Source organism: Globicephala melas, chromosome 13, assembly GCF_963455315.2.
Source record: "Globicephala melas chromosome 13, mGloMel1.2, whole genome shotgun sequence".
NCBI lineage: Eukaryota > Metazoa > Chordata > Mammalia > Artiodactyla > Delphinidae > Globicephala > Globicephala melas.
The window spans coordinates 66,176,597-66,195,402 of record NC_083326.1 but is presented as its reverse complement, the minus strand read 5'-3'; the positions used below and the strand labels follow the sequence as shown (position 1 = coordinate 66,195,402).

The 18,806-nt window shown below is 53.5% G+C and overlaps 2 protein-coding genes across 8 annotated transcripts in view; one reads left to right on the top strand and one right to left on the bottom strand.

Annotated features, from left to right (window-relative positions):
- LOC115855492 (E3 ubiquitin-protein ligase RNF185) overlaps positions 1 to 6,385 on the top strand; it is an 87,585-nt gene extending 81,200 nt beyond the window's left edge. For all 7 annotated transcript variants that reach the window (XM_060310496.1, XM_030860845.2, XM_060310495.1 and 4 more), the window contains 4 exons: positions 575 to 749; positions 1,488 to 1,543; positions 2,609 to 2,766; positions 4,937 to 6,385. In XM_060310496.1, coding sequence (XP_060166479.1) covers positions 575 to 749; positions 1,488 to 1,543; positions 2,609 to 2,766; positions 4,937 to 5,081 — 534 coding nt within the window. In that variant the 3' untranslated portion in view covers positions 5,082 to 6,385. The remainder of the gene's footprint in view (positions 1 to 574; positions 750 to 1,487; positions 1,544 to 2,608; positions 2,767 to 4,936) is intronic.
- On the bottom strand, positions 3,618 to 18,743 carry PIK3IP1 (phosphoinositide-3-kinase interacting protein 1). Its single transcript, XM_030860858.3, has 6 exons — positions 18,481 to 18,743; positions 17,423 to 17,539; positions 17,197 to 17,316; positions 16,115 to 16,315; positions 15,936 to 16,014; positions 3,618 to 9,532 (listed from the first exon to the last, which is right to left on the bottom strand). The coding sequence occupies exons 1-6, from the start codon at positions 18,551 to 18,553 to the stop codon at positions 9,328 to 9,330; spliced, it is 795 nt and encodes a 264-aa protein (XP_030716718.1). The 5' UTR covers positions 18,554 to 18,743; the 3' UTR covers positions 3,618 to 9,327.
- Between the last annotated feature and the right edge of the window lie 63 nt (positions 18,744 to 18,806).

Below are 18,806 nucleotides of genomic sequence, written 5' to 3'. Positions count from 1 at the left end.
TAAATTCACAGTGACTGGTTTGGGGCCAGCCTCCGTCCTCGTTGCTGGTCAGCTTTGGCTGTTACAATGTTACTACTCCTGTTGACTTCCAGTGTGGCTTCCTGGGTGTCCACTTACTGGCCCTGGCTGTGCCCTCTGGACTTACACCAAACAGTCTTAATCCCTTTTCCACATGACTGCCTTGTAGCTGTTTGAAGAGCTTATCTCCCCTACGTCCCCCCACTGAATGCCTCCACCTTGTCTTTTTCTGTCTTATCCTGGTTCTAGCCACGGCCTTAAATCTTTCTGGGAACAAGGCAGGATGAGAAAAACACAAAACAAAAGAAATCCTCTGTCCTGCCTCTGAGTTCCACTCTCCGGGTCCCAGAGCCTTACCCCTCCAGGCTCCAGCGCCTCTGCTGAGAACACCCCCAGGCCTGGGGAACCTGCTCTGTGCAGAGAGCAGACAGTGAAAAAACAAACGCCGAGCCCCATTCGCTAAGACAGCCCTTTGCTACACTCCTTTTCTCCCCTTCCCAGTGGCTGCTTTTGGGAATGTCCCCACCAGGTGCTAACCTGGCCCTTGTCCTCCCAGGACAAGACCGTGGTGGTGGCAGACTTTGGGCTGTCACGGCTCATAGTCGAGGAGAGGAAGAAGCCCCCAGTGGAGAAGGCCACCACCAAGAAGCGTACCTTGCGCAAGAGTGACCGCAAGAAACGCTACACGGTGGTGGGAAACCCCTACTGGATGGCCCCTGAGATGCTGAATGGTGAGTCCTGACGCCCCAGAGGGGAGGTGGGGCCGCATCTCTCAGCAGAGCCCTGGGGGCTTCAGGGGAGGCCTGTGAAGTGTAAGGCCAGGTACCCAGAGCTGAGGGCTAGATGGTTTTTAAATCCCCTGCCAGGCTGGACCTCATAAACCCCTCCCTCCCTGAGCTCAGTCCTGCGAGCTGGCCAGTGCCCCATTCTGGGCCCACGCTGCGGTCTGACTGTGGCTTTTGAGCACCAAGGGTAGCTGAGAGCTCAGGCTGTTTATTGCCTTTTCTTCTCTCTCCGTGCTGAGAACTGAAGTGTGGCGCCCCCTTGTGGATAATGCTCTAACCAGCCAGAGATGCTCATTGGATTCTTGAACCACACAGGGCTGTGAGGCCTCAGAAATGGTCCGATACACCCTTTCTGGAGTCTGCAGCCCAGAGAGGTTTAGGAATCTTCCCAGGAACGCACAGCAGGCAGTGTCAGGGTCCATATGAACCCTGGTCCAATTCTCTTTCACTATCCCATGCAGTTTCATCCTGGGCAGTGTTGTTTCACAAGATTTCTCCAAGGCAGCCCACCCAGGACTGAGGAAAGGTGATTTTCAGATGGTGTCTATCCAGGGCAGCCTTTGGGGCATCCCCACAGAACCTATTCTAACCCTGTTTCTTGGCTGTGGCCTGACCTGGCTCTAGACTCAGTGCAGAGCAGAGAAGGGACTAAACCTAATAGCCTGCTCTCCTGTGTTCCCCAAGGAAAGAGCTACGATGAGACCGTGGATGTCTTCTCTTTTGGGATTGTCCTCTGTGAGGTGAGCTCCTGCATGGAGGCCGGGACTGAGGCAGCAGGCCCAGCAGCTCGGCCCCCTAGTCAGAACTGGGGCTCCTCCTCCTCCTAAGATGAGTAGCTTGCCATAAAATCAACACCAGTGGAGGGTTGTGTAGTTTATCACAGATCTGTTGACACCTTCGAGTCTCATTGGTGCCATGAGAAGGATTGGGCCGGGCTTATTCAGGTGAGGAAGCTGAGGCTCAGAAAGGGGCAGTGGCTTGCTCTTGGTCACATGGCCAGTAAGGGGGTGGGCGGGACACGAAACTTCACCAGGAAGGGCAGGAGGTTGTCCTTCTAGCTCTTGGGCCAGATGTAGCCTTTCCCTCTGTGCCACCTTCCCCAGGCACTCGTGCTGCCCCCACCCTCAGCCCAACAAGGAGCAGCAGACACTCCAGGAAGCGCTGGCCCGTGTGGCACAGCGCTAGGCTCTGTGGGGTACAGAGTGAGTCACGGAAAGAGTCCTGCCCTCAGGAGCTTAGCTCAGTCTGTCTTGAAGCACTGAGTCGAGTACATACATTCAAAGGCTTCTGTGCTTCCCACGGAGTGAGATGTGGTAGAGGAGACAAGAGGGATGGTTGGAATAATGAAGGAAGGTTTTTAAAAATATTGTTCTCTAACAGAGATCACTTGAGCACCTACTGCGTACAAAGCACTGGTCTGGCGCCAAAGGGTTTCAGACTTGAATCAGACCCAGCGCCAACCTTCTCAGGGCCTAAACTCTGTCAGGGGACACAGACAGAAGGGTACAGAGCAGGGCAGGGTCGGGTGGGTGGAAGCTGCCCCTCCAGAGGCCAGTTGGGAATATTGTGCTTCTGCTGCAGTGAGGCCTCTTCCAAACCCTCCTCAGTAACCACGCTCTCAGTCGAGAGACAAGTCTGGATTAGCAAGATTTGGAGAAACGGGGGAGGTGGAGCCCTCCAAGCACAGGTTTTACCTCCCTCTTCTGACCATCCTTCCTGTCCTGTCCACACACCAGCATGGCCCACCCCTGCCATGCAACTGCACATCAGCAGCCCATTCCTGACCACTGTCTTCCCACCTGCAGATCATCGGGCAGGTGTATGCAGATCCTGATTGCCTGCCCCGAACACTGGACTTCGGCCTCAATGTGAAGCTCTTCTGGGAGAAGTTTGTCCCCACGGACTGCCCCCCAGCCTTCTTCCCCCTGGCCGCCATCTGCTGTAGACTGGAGCCCGAGAGCAGGTTGGTATCCGCTCCTGTCTGCCAACCCGCATGGTCCTGGGATGCTCGCCCCTGCCTTCAGCCATCCCCAAGCCCTTCCCAGGAACTGGGGTGGCAAAAGCCTTGAGTTCGAGGATGGCTGTCAACCACCGAAGCCACCTGACAACCCTGACATGCCAGTCGAGGGGACGGGAGACGAGGGTATCGTAGTAAGTGACCTGGATGTAACCCAGAGACAGCTGTTAAAAGAAACTTTAACAGCAGGAAATTCACCCAAAGCTACACCATGCTAACAGCATAAGTGTCTCCATGTTTCCATATTCCCACGTCCATGTCCAAATACATATGTTTTGTACATTTATAATGTCAAATAGAGAAAAGCTTTACATTTTGCTCTGCATTTTGTCACTACCCAGTATTCCAGATTATCATTTTTGTTGACTATGGAATTCACTAGGAGACTGTATGAACACATAATATACATAATGTAGATGTTCAGGTTTTTCCAGTTTCTCCTTACAATAGGTGTTACTACTGTGAGCATCTTTATGCGTTTAGCCATTTTCTTCCTTTAAAGAAATCTTTTAAAATTACCTTTATTCTTCTCAGGTTATAGCTTTCATTATTACCAAAGTTATTGAGTCTTTTTAAGTTTGTGCATTAGAAAACTAGAACCTTTGTGCTTCTGCTATCAAAAATTATGTTTCTTTTAAAAAACAAATTCAAACATTACCAAAATATATAGGACAGGAAGTATACGTTTTCTATAATCTCCTGAGCAGTGTGCCCCTCAGCACTCCCCACTCCCCAGCTCCATCCCCCCAAGATAACCAGTTGGCACATAACCTTTATTTTTATTTTTTTATTTTTTTAAATAGTTACATTGATTTTGTTTTTTTATTTTTATTTTTTTTTAATGTTGAGCCTTCTTTTAATTTATTTATTTTTATTTTTGACTGTGTTGGGTCTTCGTTTCTGTGCAAGGGCTTTCTCTAGTTGTGGCAAGCGGGGGCCACTCTTCATCGCAGTGCACGGGCCTCTCACTGTCGTGGCCTCTCTTGTTGTGGAGCACAGGCTCCAGACGCGCAGGCTCAGTAGTTGTGGCTTACGGGCCCAGTTGCTCTGTGGCATGTGGGATCTTCCCAGATCAGGGCTCGAACCCATGTCCCCTGCATCGGCAGGCGGACTCTCAACTGCTGTGCCACCAGGGAGGCCCCCAACCTTTATTTTTAAATGATTTCCGAAGATCCACTTTAGACTTGGGATTTGCTGGTGGGAGGCTCTGAATCTTGTTCCTTCATGGACCAAAGGACCAAAATCCTTCAGTCACACCAGAACAAGAGCATGAGGAGAAAATGTTAAGCCACACAATATTCGTTTGCTAATATCCCTTCTCAGTCATTGTAAATGTCTGTTTAATTCAGACAATATTACTGAGTGCCAGACGCTGCGTTCGTAAGCTCTGGGATGCTGCAGTGAACAAAACCAAGGGGCCTGCCCTCCGGGGACTCACATTCTAACAAGGGGAAGTGATAAACAATAGATATGACAAACTGTGTTGCATATGAGGAAGTGACAGATGCTATGGAAAAAGGGGTCAAGCCGAGGAAAGGATTGTTTAGGGTGCAAGTTATACAGAGTAGGCCTTGCCAAGAAGGTGACAAGATATCTAAGCAGAATCAAGGAGGAGGCGGGAGAGTAAGCCTGAGGTGTCGGGTTCCAGGGCAGCTGAGCTGTCTCCAGGGCACTAACTAGGAGCCAGGCGTTTGCTTTACTCCTTGGGAAGGGCTACCAGAGTCTATGAAATGCCCCTCCCGGGGCAGATCCATTGATGTGGAAACAGTCTGAGAACTGGAAAGGATCTTTAAAAGGGTACTTAGTCCAGTCCCACCTGTGATGGTTGCATTTTCTCCAAGACGTGGGATGGGCTTTTTTTCTCCTGGACTTGCTTTTTTTGAGCTGCCAGACCAGCCTTCTCCCAGTGTTATTATCTCTCATCTTTACAGCAACATCCTACACAGTTACATGACCCCTGTTTCCCACAGAGGTACACCAAGGTTAAGGGGCTTGCCCAAGGTCAGACACCCAGGAAGCAGTGGAGCCGCAGGCCTGGGTGCCTTCTGTGCCACCCTTTCTCTCCCCCCGCCACCACCCCCGTATCTCACCTGTCTCCAACTCCTTTTCTTTCTAGACCAGCATTCTCCAAATTGGAGGACTCCTTTGAGGCCCTCTCCCTGTACCTTGGGGACCTGGGCATCCCACTGCCTGCAGAGCTGGAGGAGCTGGACCACACAGTGACCGTGCAATATGGCCTGACCCGGGACTCGCCCCCCTAGCCCCGGCCCAGCCCCCTGCGGGGGGGCGTTCCACAGCCAGCACTGCCCCCTCTGCGCCCCATCCCTGCTGTGGGCAGGGCCTTCCGCGCTTCCTGTGGATTGGCAGCTTGTTTAGAAGCAGAACCAGCCATCCCTACTACCTCCCCAGGAGGCGAGCGGGTGCAGCACCAGGGAAGCCACCTCCGCCTGGTTACTGTCTGTAAATCCAACACTCGCCTGAAAGCTGTGAAGAAGAAAACAAACTAACAAACAAAAAAAAAGCCTGGTCCCCGTGCCAGGAGGAATCTGTTACTCATGACCACTCGGGAACTCCCTGGCAGTGGATTCCGGGAGGCTCTTGCTTACACTAATCATTGTGACCTGGACCTGCTGGGCAGGATCCCAGGTGCACCTGCCTGTGGGCTCTGAAGCCTCTGATCCAGCTGGTGCAGAAGGACTTCTCATGAGAGCGTGGCGGAGTGAGCGGCCATCCAAGGATGTGAAGTGACAGTGGTGCTACCCTCTTCCACGCCACATCCTGCCCTCCCCTGGGCAGGGTCAAGGGAGTAGGTTTTGAAGGGTCCCTTAGTCGGTTTGTAGTGTGTCCGGCCAGGAGTCAGGGGAAGGGCTGGTTTCTGTTCATCTCCCGGGCCCAGGGGCCACATCAGCTCGAGGGGGAGCTTCCCCCCGTGTTCTCAAACTGAGCGGCTGGAGACTGGCTGGGAACTTCCTTTCTGCCTCCCACAAGCAGTCAGCCGCAAGTGCAGGAAGAGGCTGGGGCTGGAAGGAAAGAGGCCCTGCCTGCTAGAAAGCTCTAGTATCCTGGCTGCTGTCACTCACACCCTGGTAGGCACCTCAGGAGCCTGGGATTTTGCTAGGTGGGTTCTGGAGGACAGTGTGGCTGGTCGCAGGCCCAGTGTATGGGGCGGGGTGCTGGGAATCTCAGCAGTCTCCCAGCCTTGTCCTCGTGGCAGCCGATGCTCACCCCTCACTGTGCCTGATCCAGGCAGCAGCTTGGGTGGCAAGATGTGGTGGCAGAGTCCCAGAGCGGAGGTGCTGCGGGGGACATCTCCCCGAGCCGGGCTTTCTGGCTTCTACCTCCCATGTTGGCTGGCCCAGCTCATGAGCTCCTGGCCCCAGTCTCCTGAGCCACAGCTCACAGCTGTGGGTGCTGAAAAGCCCAGGGGACACCCTCTACCCTGGCTTCCAGAGCTGGGGTGGGGGTCTTGAATACAAGTAGATTTGCCTCCCCATAAGTGGGACCTTGCACCATATTTAACAGATTAGGAGTGGGTTTGGGATCTTACTGCAATGGTGGTTATATTGGGGGGGGGGGAGGTGGGTGGGAGTGATGCAGGAGAACGGTTGCTGTTCAGACTATCTTGTTATATCTGTGGGGTGTTATGTGAAACGCTGTACATAGACCTGATGAGTTGTGGGACTAGATGTCACCTCTGGCCAGAGTTTCCTTGCTGTCTAGACCATACTTAAGTGTGGAGTGTGCAGGTTTGCTGTAGGGTTGAGCCCTGGGCTCCCGGCAGCGGGAAGGCCAGCATTGTGTGGCTGGTGGTGCCTCAGTGGTCCCCACAAGTGTGGGGGAGTGGGCCCAAGCGGGGCCATTGAGCAGACCAAATAAATTAAGCAGTTAACATAACCGACCATGCTGAGAGTGAGAGAGTGACTTGCAGCCTGGTTCAGGGAGATGCACGTGGAGGGTGTGCTGGCCACTTTGACCCCTCGGCAGGGACTTCTCGTGCCCCCCACCTCTGATTCCCCTCCTTACACAGACACCAGCCTGCTCCAGAGAACATGCACGACCCACCTAAGGCAGCCCCGGCCTTGTAGCAGGTCTGACTCCCACCTCCTGCCTGAGTCATCCCTTCAGGGCCATACGCTGCCGCCCTCTGACATGCGTGCGCTCCCATAGCCAGGCTATCCTGGAGTCCTCTGCAGGGCTGGGTGCCACCTTCATTAAAGGAAGAAATGCATGCAAGTCACCCCCACCCCTGGTGTTTCCCTGCAAGTATTCAGGGGGAGACCTGTTTCTTGCTTCTGCACATGGGGTCTGTCGTGGAGGGTGACGGCTGGGCAAGATGTTGCGATCTGGCTTTGTAGGATCCCGGGCACACTAGGCATCCACATACCCAAAAGTGATTTCTCCAAAAGCTGGAGTCCAACTGAAGGGCAGGATCTGCTTCCTGGAAAAACTGATGCTCTAGGGTGCCCCTTGCTTCTAGAAGTATAGAGCAGTGTCTGAGTATGGGTAGAGGTCACCCTAAGTGTTCCTAGAGGCTGAGAACCTACTGCTAAGTCCCTGCTAAAAAACCCAACGAACTCCCATTGGTAGCTTCTTCTGGAGCCCTAGGAGCTACCCCCGCAGGGACCTTCCACAGCCCAGAGCTGCTCCTGGGAGCCTGGAGACTCTTCCCCCATCTGCACACCTATCCCTCCTTCGGCTGCTACAGCACCACCACCCACCACCACGTCTCCAGCCCCTGCCAGGGGCTGCCTGGATGTTCGTTTTAACTATCTCCACCTCGGAAAGAATGCTGACGGGAAGAGGATTTGCAGTGACCAGCCTCCTTTGGGATGCCACATACCATCTTCCCTGCAACTTCGACCTGAAAAGCTCCTGATTGCAACGCCCAAACACGGAGGCTGCAGTTCCCAACCATCCAGCTGCTGCTGCCTCCTAGGTGCAGGGCCCGAGTGAAGGACAGAGAGCCAGAGCTTGCCATGCAGGTGTTGACAAGGTAACCAAAAACTTCCCAACTTTTGGGAGGAGGGTCCTGATACCCCACAAAAACTTGGCAATATGGAGTCGTCCTTTTTTTTTAATTTATATAAGTCGAATGCAGAGCAATTTCCTGCACTTTATAGGCAGGTGTCAGAATGAGGTATATAAAACATGTACACAGAGAAATGCTTTTATAGAAAAGTAGAAACCAGTAATGTTCTCTTCTGCATCTCTACCAACAAGGGACCCCCTGAGGCCTAGGTCCCCTCAGCAAATCACTTCCAGGAACAGCCTGCCGGAGAGACTGGGCCCCACTAACCCCTCTCCATGTGAGGCAGTGGCAGGGCTTTGGGAAGGAAGCTCTGTGGACGGAAAGCAGTGCTAAGGCCTCCGAGCGTGATATCAGGGCCTCAGGGCTGGCCGTGCTGGTAGCTTCTTCTGTGACCCTGAATGTCAGTTTCCACTTCTGGCCCCTCTGTCCAAAAGGCTTTGGGCACCCTAAGGTCCCTCAATGGTTCTATGATTATTTTACAAGTTAGGGGTCGTGGCCCTTGCCCTATTGACCCCACAGGAAGGAGCTGGCCTGGAGGCTACAGAGCCACCCGCAGATTTGGGCCGAGGCAGGTGCCAAGTCCTGAAGCCCCCTCCATCACCCTGCCTCCGAGGGGGTTTCCAGGTTAACCTCTCAGAAGCAGTTCACAAGGCCTCACCCACAGTGTCATTCCCGTAGGTTAGCTGGCTGCTGTCTCACCCCTGAAGAATGAAAGGTCACTATCTACCCCGAAGAGAGACCGTCTGGGACACCCCAGGTCCACTTGGGTCCTGTGGCCTGAGGCAGCTGCAGATACTTCTTTACCCTCTTCCTAAGTGGAATGTTCAGTGCGCTTCTTCCCTTCCTTTACTTTCAAAACAGGAAGAGTCCCTGGGCCCAGCCCACGGTTGTCAAGGCACATCACTGCCAGCAGCCCCCCCGCCTAGATCCCGTTCTCAACCCACAGTTCTGACTTTCGTACAGACTTATTTCCATTTCTCAGAGGTCTGCAGGGAATTGCATCCCAAATATTTAAAAAACTAAATATCTTTTTTAAATACTGCCTCTCAACCTACATGACCTGAACTGTGAATAACAGTGTGCACCACTCAAGCCCAAGGAGAACACATGGGGAGGCAGAGGCTGAGGCCATCTTGGACAATAAAGCACAGAGGAGCTGGGGGAGCTCCTTGTCCATCCCTGGTTCAGTTCCGGGGCACTGGAAGGCCCTGTTGGCAGCACTGCTGTGGGGACTGCCGCTGCCTCCATCCACGGGCAAAATCCTGCTCCATGGGATGGAGAAACAGCATTGGTAGGACCCCACCCAGCCTCACCCTCAGCCCACAGTACCACCTGCTTGTCTTAGGATTCACCAAAAACAAACCAAAAAAATAAGTGGGGGTTTTTAGCCACAACAAAAAGTGTAGATCCTCCCAGCTGTAGGTGGGTAGGCGGTCCTGCACCACTGTCTGCATGGGCTCCTGCCCATCATGGGGGGCTCAGGCGCCTGGAGTGCCCGCCTGGCCCATGAGGGGGGCACTGCCCTCCTGAAGGTCAACTGGAGTCTGGCTGGCGTGGACCACAATGGTCTTCTCATCCACGATCTCACAGTTGGGGTTGGTGAAGGCAGACAAGGGCAGGGTGATTCGTTGCATCTCCCTCTCACACACCTTCCGCTCATGCTGCTCTTTCAGGTCCTTGCCCCTGGCAGGAGAAGAGGGAAGCGTTCAGGCTCTGCCTCCTGCATGGCTCTGCTCCTAAGGTGGCATCTTGAGGCCCAGCAGGGGCAGGGGCTGGCCATGGTCACAGCCAGTCAGTGGCTCATGGCCTAGATTTCTGTTCTGCCAGACTGCCTTAACTCAGCAAGGAGCCCCTAAACCTCATCTGCATGAACCTCACACAGCTGCAGTGGGGCTCAATGAAGATACTGTGTAGGAAAGAGACTCTTACAGCAAGGTGGAGTTTTGCTTTTTCAGCCCAAGGTGCCACAAGACCCAGAGAATTTTCAGCCCTCACCTATAAAATTGTCCAGAAAACTGACCTGACCATCCTGTTCTGAGACATCTTATCCAAAATTTCCAGAAGCTGTGAGCCCTGGCTAGAAACAGGGACCATGCAGGGGCCAAAAAGGACTCTGAGGGCTGCTCAGGTCAATGGGAGACAATGACCATGGGACCCTGAGTTTTCACACGCCTTCCAATTCTCATGGTGCTCAATGACCCAATCAGGCCCTGATATTGCCCCATTTCACGCACATGAAGTGCCCGCTCCATGCTAAGAGCTTTACGAGCGTTATCTCACTTCATTCGGAACCCTAACAATTGGGTCTTATCATTCATTTTATAGATGAGGAAATAAGTCCAGAGAAACTGAACTCTCCAAATGACATGGTGGGCTCAAACCCAAGTCTGTCAGACTCAGGCTGATGCTCAACAGAAGTTCTGACCCGATCAGGGTCACCCCCAAAGAAACAGTGAGGCAGAGACTCACACACCCAGTCTTCCAGCTGCACATGTTCTGCCCACCCCACGGGACCAGGCCACCCCCACTGCAAGCCAAAGGGCTTGGTGTGTGCCTAGCACACTGCACACCAGAACCAGCCCCCAGCACGCAGGTCAGCATCGTCTGACACAGCAACTAGATACGTGGGCTCAGCTGTCAGAGGAAATCTTTCCGGAAGGAGCCCACCCCAAAGAGGCCTTGAAACAAGTAGCCAATGGATGGCAGCAACACAGGCCTGCTTCAGACTCCCTGGGGAGACGGCCAAGATCAGATGGATTACACAGCCATCACCATGTGAGGTGCGATGACAAAAGTGTCCAGAGACTGGAGAGTAACACTGAGAAAACAGCAGGGGCTGGACGGGGAAAAGCTGGCACAGGTACCTCACAACTGTCTTTAAATAAACCAGTTGTCTGTACTTGGAGCAGCCCAGCCTTGGCTGTGTGACACTTGGCCTCGGGGAGCCTTGGTTTCTTCATCTGTGAAATGGGGATAATATCTGCCTCCAAATAAGATAATGGATGGGAAAGCATTTCAAAAACAGTGGAACTGCTGTAAAACTCATAGGAGGCTGTTATGATTTGCCCTGAAAACGACTTGACTCACCAAGCAACGTTATCTTAATCTGGGTTCCCAAGGGAACTCTCCTACTGACCAGCCAAGGTGAGTATTATTTGTGTGACCTCAGCCACTCCCCTTCTCTTGGGGCCTTCATTTCATCATCTGTAAAACAGGGAGTTGGACTTGTTAACCTACACGGACCCTAACATTCTGTGAGATCCCACACATGACATGTGCCCTGACTCCCTATTTCTCACTGTAAGGTCACAGAAGGCAAACCTGTTAGCTCATCTCCCTGACTCACCCTGGGTGGCCAAGTTTCTGAATGTGTAAGCCTGCAGCTCCTACCCATCCTCATCAGGCTCTGTACTGGACACCACCAACCCCCGCAGCAGAGGACCTCCCAGAGCACCCAGAGGGGCCATGGAGGGCCATGAGGACAGGGCTGTCTGGACCAAGTGCATTCCCACTCACAGCCTGAGATTCACTTTGCCCCTGGGCACTGCCCATTGGTTACAGCTGCTGCCGCATCGAAGAGAACACCTACCTCTGTAATAAAACAAAATGCTAGATTCTTCAAGTCTGCCCATGTAGGGAGAAACTTGGAAGGTCTCGGTTTAATTTTATTAAGGGAGCCCCCAAGCCAGCAGAAGACCAAAAGGCCATTTACAAAAGAAGGAGAGTATCTGCCAAGAGTCTTGGGCCAGGCCTGAATTTCAAAATCTAAGGGGCTGGAGGAAGAGGGAAGGCAGGAACTCATGCTTCCTGAGGACCCACTAAGGTGCCAGGAAATGGCCTTCCCATCATCCAGCATGAGAAGAGCTACCTATGCACCTACTGGATGCCACACACTTTATACATGTACCATCTTTGTTCACCTTCCACCCAACTTTGCAAGACTGCAAATATCACCCACATTTTATAGAAGAAAGTGAGGCTTTGGAGTCTGACTCCAAAGCCCTGCTTTCCTCAGCTACCTCCTTTATCAAGCATCCAGCTGTGGTCAGCCAAGCCGTTGATAATGGTCAGGCTGCATCATACACAAGGCTTTAGGGCAGGGGTGAGGTCCCCAACCCCCAGGCCGTGGACTGGTATCGGTCTGTGGCCTGTTAGGAACTGGGCCATGCAGCAGGAGGTGAGCGGCGGGCAAATGAGCCGAAGCTTCATCTGCCGCTCCCCATCGCTCGCATTACCGCCTGAACCATGGCCCCCCCCTCCACCCCCGTCCGTGGAAAAACTGTCTTCCATGAAACCGGTCCCTGGTGCCAAAAAGGTTGGGTACTGCTGCTTTAGGGGGGAAAAATCAATTTGGATTAATGGGGCAGAGCCGGGCTGGAAGAGCAGCCAAGGGTAATGAAGGAAGCAGGTGCTGGGACTCATCTGGATGACAGTCTCTTCCATTTAGAAGCCTCAAGACACACCCAACCCCACGTGCCTCCTGTTAATGGTGCCTGTGAGTCCTGGAGGTGCGGTGGCTGCCCCCAGCCCCTTCTGAGGTCTGAGAGAGGCCAGCAGGACTGCTGCACTGACCACCAGGCGGCTCAGCCCCTTCTCACCACCTTTTAGGGGTAGGGGGGGCAGCCAGGCTGTTGTCTGGCAGCCAAGAAAGAACAAAAGACTTATTCACTGACTCAGCTCCTCTCTTAAGCAGGCAGAGTGGTGTTGACTTACAGTTTTTCCCTTGCCTTTGTATCAGAAAATAAATACTCCCTCCAGAGCCAGAGCACAGACGCTGCAGGGGCAGTGGCAGGGGCAGGGAGCTGCAGACTGGCCACCTGAACCTCGTGGCCCAGACAACCAGGACAAAGACCCGCCAGGCTGAGCCCTCACGGCCCCCACTTGCTGCCCTGCCTCCCTTGAGAGGAAGCCTGGTACTGCCTGCTCCTCCCGGCCAGGGGAAAGCTCTCTCCCTGGCCTTTGTGGGGAGGGGGATAGGGGGGCTCATGGCTTGCAGTAATTCTATCCTGACTGCTCTGGGGCCAGGACCGGGAGCTGGGCTGGCCAGAGAGAGCATGTGTGGACGGAGCTGCTGCCTGTGTCTGACATCCTCTTTGGGGGGTTGATTGGAGGCACCCGAGACCTCCTTCAGGTAACACGGGTTCCTTCAAATTATTATGTAACTCTGAGCCACTGCTCCCTTCTCAGTCAGAAGCAGTGCTGTGCCACACTGCTGCTCAGGACAAGTTTCTCAAGGCAGCTAAGGTTAGGAACACCAACTGTCTCCCCAAACTACACTAATTTCATCCTCACAACAAACCTATGTGGCATCTATTAGGATCTCTGTTTCAGAGATGGGAAGGCAGATGCACAGAGGTTTAATCATTTATTCAAGCAAATGGTGGATTTGGGATTTGAACTCAGTACTGCCTGCAGCCACCACCAGGTAATATCGTCTTTTTTTAGGCAACGTTAGAGCTGGGAGTATCATCACTAATCTCCTGCCCCTATTTTACATATGAGGAGATCAGAGAAGGTAAATGACTTGTCCACTGTCACACCCAGAACTAGATCCTGGTTCTTTTAACTTTTAAACCCAGCTATTTTATTTTGAAAGTTCCAATTTTTCCTACTGTCCTATGCAATCCAATGCAAATTGGCATGAAGTTCCTGGGCCTCGCTGGACTTTTGGGAGATACTGGCAATCCTTAGACACACCTTATTGGCTGTGTAGCTTGGACACAGCACTTAACTTCCCTGGCTCTCAGCTTCTCACTGTAAAACGGTGTAAAAGTGGTCCTTCTAGTGTGGTCCTGAGGCTTGGGCGTGATCATCAGGGAAGGGCATTCAGTGGGGCCTCGCTTATTAAGAAAGCATGCAATAAATGCTGGTAGCTAGTGGTTATTTAACCTGATTGGTGTTCTACTGTTTACACGTAATACTTAATGGTAATCTGGGGTGGGTATGTGTGTGTGGAGTGGGGATACAGCCCCACTGAACAGACAAGAAACAAGAAACGGAGGTGCAGGGAAGCAGCAGGACCTGCGCTCAACAGCGCTTTCCAGAACACTGTTTTCTGACTCTGGGGAGAGATAGGGGCTGAGAGCTTGCCTCCAGCCCACATGCGGTTTCCTGTTGTACAGTCTGTGCTCAGAGCACTTTTGACGAGGGAAGGGGTGGTCCGATGGTTAGTGACGGGGAGTCTGGTGACTTGGTGCCTCGCCCTGAGTTTACAGGAAAATAAACACAAGGCCTTGGGGCAATCCTGTGACAGCCTGAAGGAACAAATCTAGAAGAAAAAGGCTTGGCTTCCTCATTGGGCCTAAGAACTGAGCTTGCAATTAAGGACGTTTAGCAGTCAGTTCACGCACCTGGAGGCCTGGACACTGTCACAGGATTGGAGGAGAGCCAACTGCTATCCAGTGGCTGAAGAAGGAGGAAATATTTCAACAGCTAGACTCAGCCAACACAGTTTGGGTCTGACTACGAACTATAACCAGGGTCTCCCCATCATTTCCTCTGACTCTGTGAAATGACAAGCAGGTGCCTCTGGACCTGCCACGTCAACCATCCCACTGAGGGCAGCAACCTTGCACTAGGAGTCAGGAGACACTCTCAGGTCAATACTTCCCCTCTCTGAACTGTGCTTCCTGAATCACAGACGATCAGAGAAGCATTGGGGCCCAGAGAGTGCTAGTGCAGTACCCACATTTTACAGAAAAGAAAAATAGCTATGGTTTACTGACCACTTACTATGTGCCAGGCAGTCGCATCCTCAGCTACAGCAGTGCCCTGGAGTAGCAAACAGAAGCAACTTGCCCAAAGTCACACAGATCGCTAGTTAGTGGCAGGGCTAAGACTTAACTCCACCAAATGCTAGGTGTGTGACCTCAAGCAAGGTACATATCCTCTCTTGTCTCCGTTTCCTAATCTGTAAACTGGGGATAATAACAGCATTTACCTCATAAGGGGTGATTGCGAAGATTGAGTTAAAGTGTGCGTATCATTTGAAGCAGTGCCTGGCCTCTGGTAAATGTTCGCTACTGCTGCTATTGTTGTTATTATTCTTACCCAACACTTCCCCTTTTCCATCTGTAAAATGAGGAGGCTGACTACATTGCCCTAAGGACACCTCAGTTTATTTAATGCTGGGTGACCCACTGGGGCTGTGGGCTCAGACATGGTCTTCACCACTGGAAAATGCAGGCCACCACATCACTTCCCTTATAGGAAGGCTTCCCAGACCATAGAAAAGAAACATCACACATACTCTGGACTAGAAGTCAAATCCCCTGATTTTGCCCAAGATTTTGCAAATAATTTTCCCAGAGTTAGCTAGTGCTGTAAAAACGGGCATAACTCTGGCTTATCATCATGCATCTGTCACTGGCTTTGAGACCCTTTTCCACATGGCATCTCAGGGGACCTCTCAAAATAAGCATTCCTCCTTCTGCCGTCCCAGCCACAGGTCATGTCCCTGAGTTTCCCAGGTAGCCTCTCTGGCTTTCTCATATGTGGTGTAGAGTAGCTAACAGACTCCCTATCCTCTTACTCACTTCCTTCCTCCTGTCCTAAAGGAGATCCCACTGCTTATGGCTCAGGACATTCAAGCCCCAACTGCAAAAGCAGTGGCTGGGAACTTTTTCTAGTACCAGAATTTTATAACTCACAGAAAGAATTCAATCTCAGGGTCGCAATGAAAGCCCAGCCTGATTTCTGCAGGGCCACTCACTTCCACACGAGGCATGCTGGATTAGACATCAGGGAATGTGGTGTCAAAAGAGCTGGGTTTGAATCCAGCCACTCCCAGGCAGTATAACCTTGAGCAAGCTTACTTCACCTTTCTGATGAAGGCTTCCTCACTTGTAAAATGGGGAACAAGAACCCCTACCTCAGGAGGCTTTGGGGTGAGGAGTAAAGGCACCAAAGGAAAGGGTTTGTCCAAGGTCACCTGGTAAAGACTAGAACCAAGTCTCTACATCTTGAGCTGGTTTTCCTCTTCCAACACCTCACTTCCTTTATGGGTAAGAATGCCACAAAGGAGTCTGCTTTGACTTTGTGGACCTTCCTCTCCTCTCTCAGAGAGCCCAGAAGAGAAGCTACTGACCTCTTGTAGGTGTAACCGAGGACGATGCCAGCTCCAATGCCAATGATGATCACCATCATGGTAACGCCCAGCACGTAGCCTGCCAAGGACAGGACACAAGGTATACCATTATCTCCACCCCAGATAATCAGCAAACATTTCTCAATAAATCCCACAAGGACAGGGGTGGGCAGTCATACCCAGGGTTCCCAGGTCCTTTTTCTCCTTGGAGTTCACCCGCACCCGCTGGCTGATCCCAATCACTGGCTGCACGGCAGCGGCCTCGCTCTGGGCAGGCAGGGTGTTGGCAGGAGCAAACACCTGCACCTCATCTCCTCCTGGCACTTCAGACACCTCCTCGGTTTCTGTTGTAGAGGTTGGCAGGCCCTGGAAAGTGGTCTCTGGAGGTGAAGTGGGAAACAGCTCTCATCAGAAAGTGCCTTGAGTCTGGGGGGAGATGAGGGGGCCCACCTTAGAACGCACTTATTTCAAGACCTAGGGGCAAGACCAGGCCTAAGGGCTGCACCATAGCTGGGACGAGGCCAAGGTGAGGGGAAGGCTATGAGAAAGGGCCTCTCCTGCCTCCCACGTCTTCATATGCTCAAATCCTTGCCATCTTCCAAGGTCCAGCTCAGCTGCCACCTCCTCCAGGGGTCCCCCCCTATGCCAGGAAACAATCGATGACTCCTCTGAGCAGCTCAGGTTTGTTGAGCCCAAGCTTTATGCCAATCCCTATGTTATATGTTTACATATCCCATTTAATCCTAGAGAATCGTCTTGCTGCGCCGGGAGCCACAAGTATGCACTATGGAGTCTAAGAAACTTGGATTCAAACCTGGACCCTGTCACTGCCTTTGGTAAATCGCTGAACTTCTCTTTGAGGCTCAGATCCCCCAAACTGGTTCTTGGGGATGGCGGGGGTGCTGTGAGCTGAGTGCCTAGCACACAGCAGACGCTCCACAAGAGGTCCGTAAACGCCCAAGGTCTCACTAAGGGCGTGGACCCGGGACGCGCGACTCTGCGGCTCCCCAGGCGAAGCATGGGGCAGGGAGCTCGGCCGAGGGGCCGGGCCTCGCGGCCCACGGTTGTTTACTAGGCGCTCGCGGAGGATGAGCTCATTCCAGGCGGCGGCGCTGGCCAATGGGCTTCGGGCCCCGCGGCCTGGAGACAGCCCTGGCCAATCGGACGGCGCGGGGCGGGGCGGGGCCGGCCGGCGTCGCGCGGCCGCACGTGCGCAGCCGGCTCTCTGGCCCCCCCTGGGCGCGGGGTCCCGAGCGGGTACCTGGGCAGCGCAGGTCCTTGCAAGGCCGCTTCTCGGGAGACCCGGCCTCGCCGCTGACGTAGCACCAGGGCCCACGTGGGTCCTGGTCCGGGTTCCGGCAGTAGCTATGGTTGCCGGCGCCTGGGAGGGGAAAGAAGGCGCCATGGGCCGGGGCCGGGACGCAGCCGCCGCCCGCCCGCCCGCCCGCCCGCCCGCCCGAGGCCCGCCTCGCGGGACAGGCACTCACCCGACTCGGGGGCAGATACCGGGCCGCTCTGCGCGTCCAGCCAGTTGAGACAGAGGAGGCCCGGTGCGGGAGACGGCTGGTCAGCCCGGTACAGGTGGCCGTTGTCCCAGAAGCAGCCTGTGAGGAAGTGGAGTCCCCCGGACAGGACACTGAGTGGCGGGCAGGGGAGCCCGGGCCCACCCCAGCTGGGAGACGCTGCCCTCACGTGGAAAACCCCGTCTGCCTCGCAGGGTTGTGAGGCCGGAAAGAGAAGGGAGGGAGAGCGCGTGAAGAGCCCCCAGCCGGTGCCCGGTGCCCGGCCCCCAACGCTCAGTATTAGCTTTTTTTCTTTTCTTTCTCTTTCGTAAGCCGCAAAGCACCGCACAACCCAAGGGGTTGTCGCTCTGGAACTTGTGGCCAGTTTGCAGGAGGGTGCTGGGGAGCCCTGGGTTCAGGTCTCTTTCTGGAGACGATGGGAGTTTTCGGTCGGTGGGCAGCCGGACCCGAAATCCATCCCTGTGTTGTCATTCCATGTTACATAAACTCTTGTGTTCCCTTCTCTGCGGATGTGGCCACACTTCCACAGGCAACACTCCCTCCCAAGAGAATTCTACAAAAGCCTTGATTCAGTCACGGAAAAGAGAGCCTCAGACAGAGGGAACCAGCCTCATCGCTGCCTGGATGTGACTCCAAACTCCCACTCGCCTCAGCAGGAGAGCCGCAGGAAGGGGCTGAGGGAGGAGGGCCTGCGCTCTGGTGACACTGTGCAAAGCCCCTGAAAAGAACAGTACTTAGGAGTAGGGGAGATGAACCCCCAAGTTCCATCCACTCATGAGCCACAGGCAAGGAAAAGGAAAGAGAAAGTGGCTACTTGCCTTTGTTCTTAATGGCAAAGATGGAGCTGCAAGCTCCTGGCAGGGAAAGGAGAAAGGGGAAAAAAAAAAAAAAGGCTTTCATGGGACAACAGGAACCTGCTAAAAGCTTCGTTTCCTGTCATCTTCCTTCCTGCTTGGGAAATAGGGAGCTCTACCCTTTCTGCTTCATTAAGTTACTGCAGAAAGGAAAGACAGTAATCTCACCTCCAGATCCATAGGCTTTTGCCAGGAGCATGTTGCTGACGACGAGGATTGTTTGCAGCCAGGCCAACAGCATCCTCACCTCCTTCGTCCTGCAGGTGACTGACCAACCAGGGTCCAACCGGGGTCCCCTTGGCGGCGGCTCTGCCTCCCGTTCCCAGCCTTGCAGTCAGACCTGCCCTTGTTATGCTCTTCTGGTAAACAGCCTCTCTTTAGAACTGGGAGCTTCCCAGCCAGCTTGCTGCAGCGAGGTGGTTTTTGTTTTTTTTTTTTTTTTTTCCTCTCGGCTGAAAGGCGCCCCCTGGGTCCTAAGCCTCCTATGCCAGGCT

Coding starts and splice junctions, on each gene's coding strand:
- PIK3IP1 (XM_030860858.3), bottom strand. CDS start 18,553: ATGCTGTTGGCCTGGCTGCAAACAATCCTCGTCGTCAGCAACATGCTC. Junction 17,317..17,422: donor GGTATCTGCCCCCGAGTCGG/GTGAGTGCCTGT, acceptor TTCCCCTCCCAG/GCGCCGGCAACCATAGCTAC. Junction 16,316..17,196: donor CAAGGACCTGCGCTGCCCAG/GTACCCGCTCGG, acceptor CTTCACCTCCAG/AGACCACTTTCCAGGGCCTG.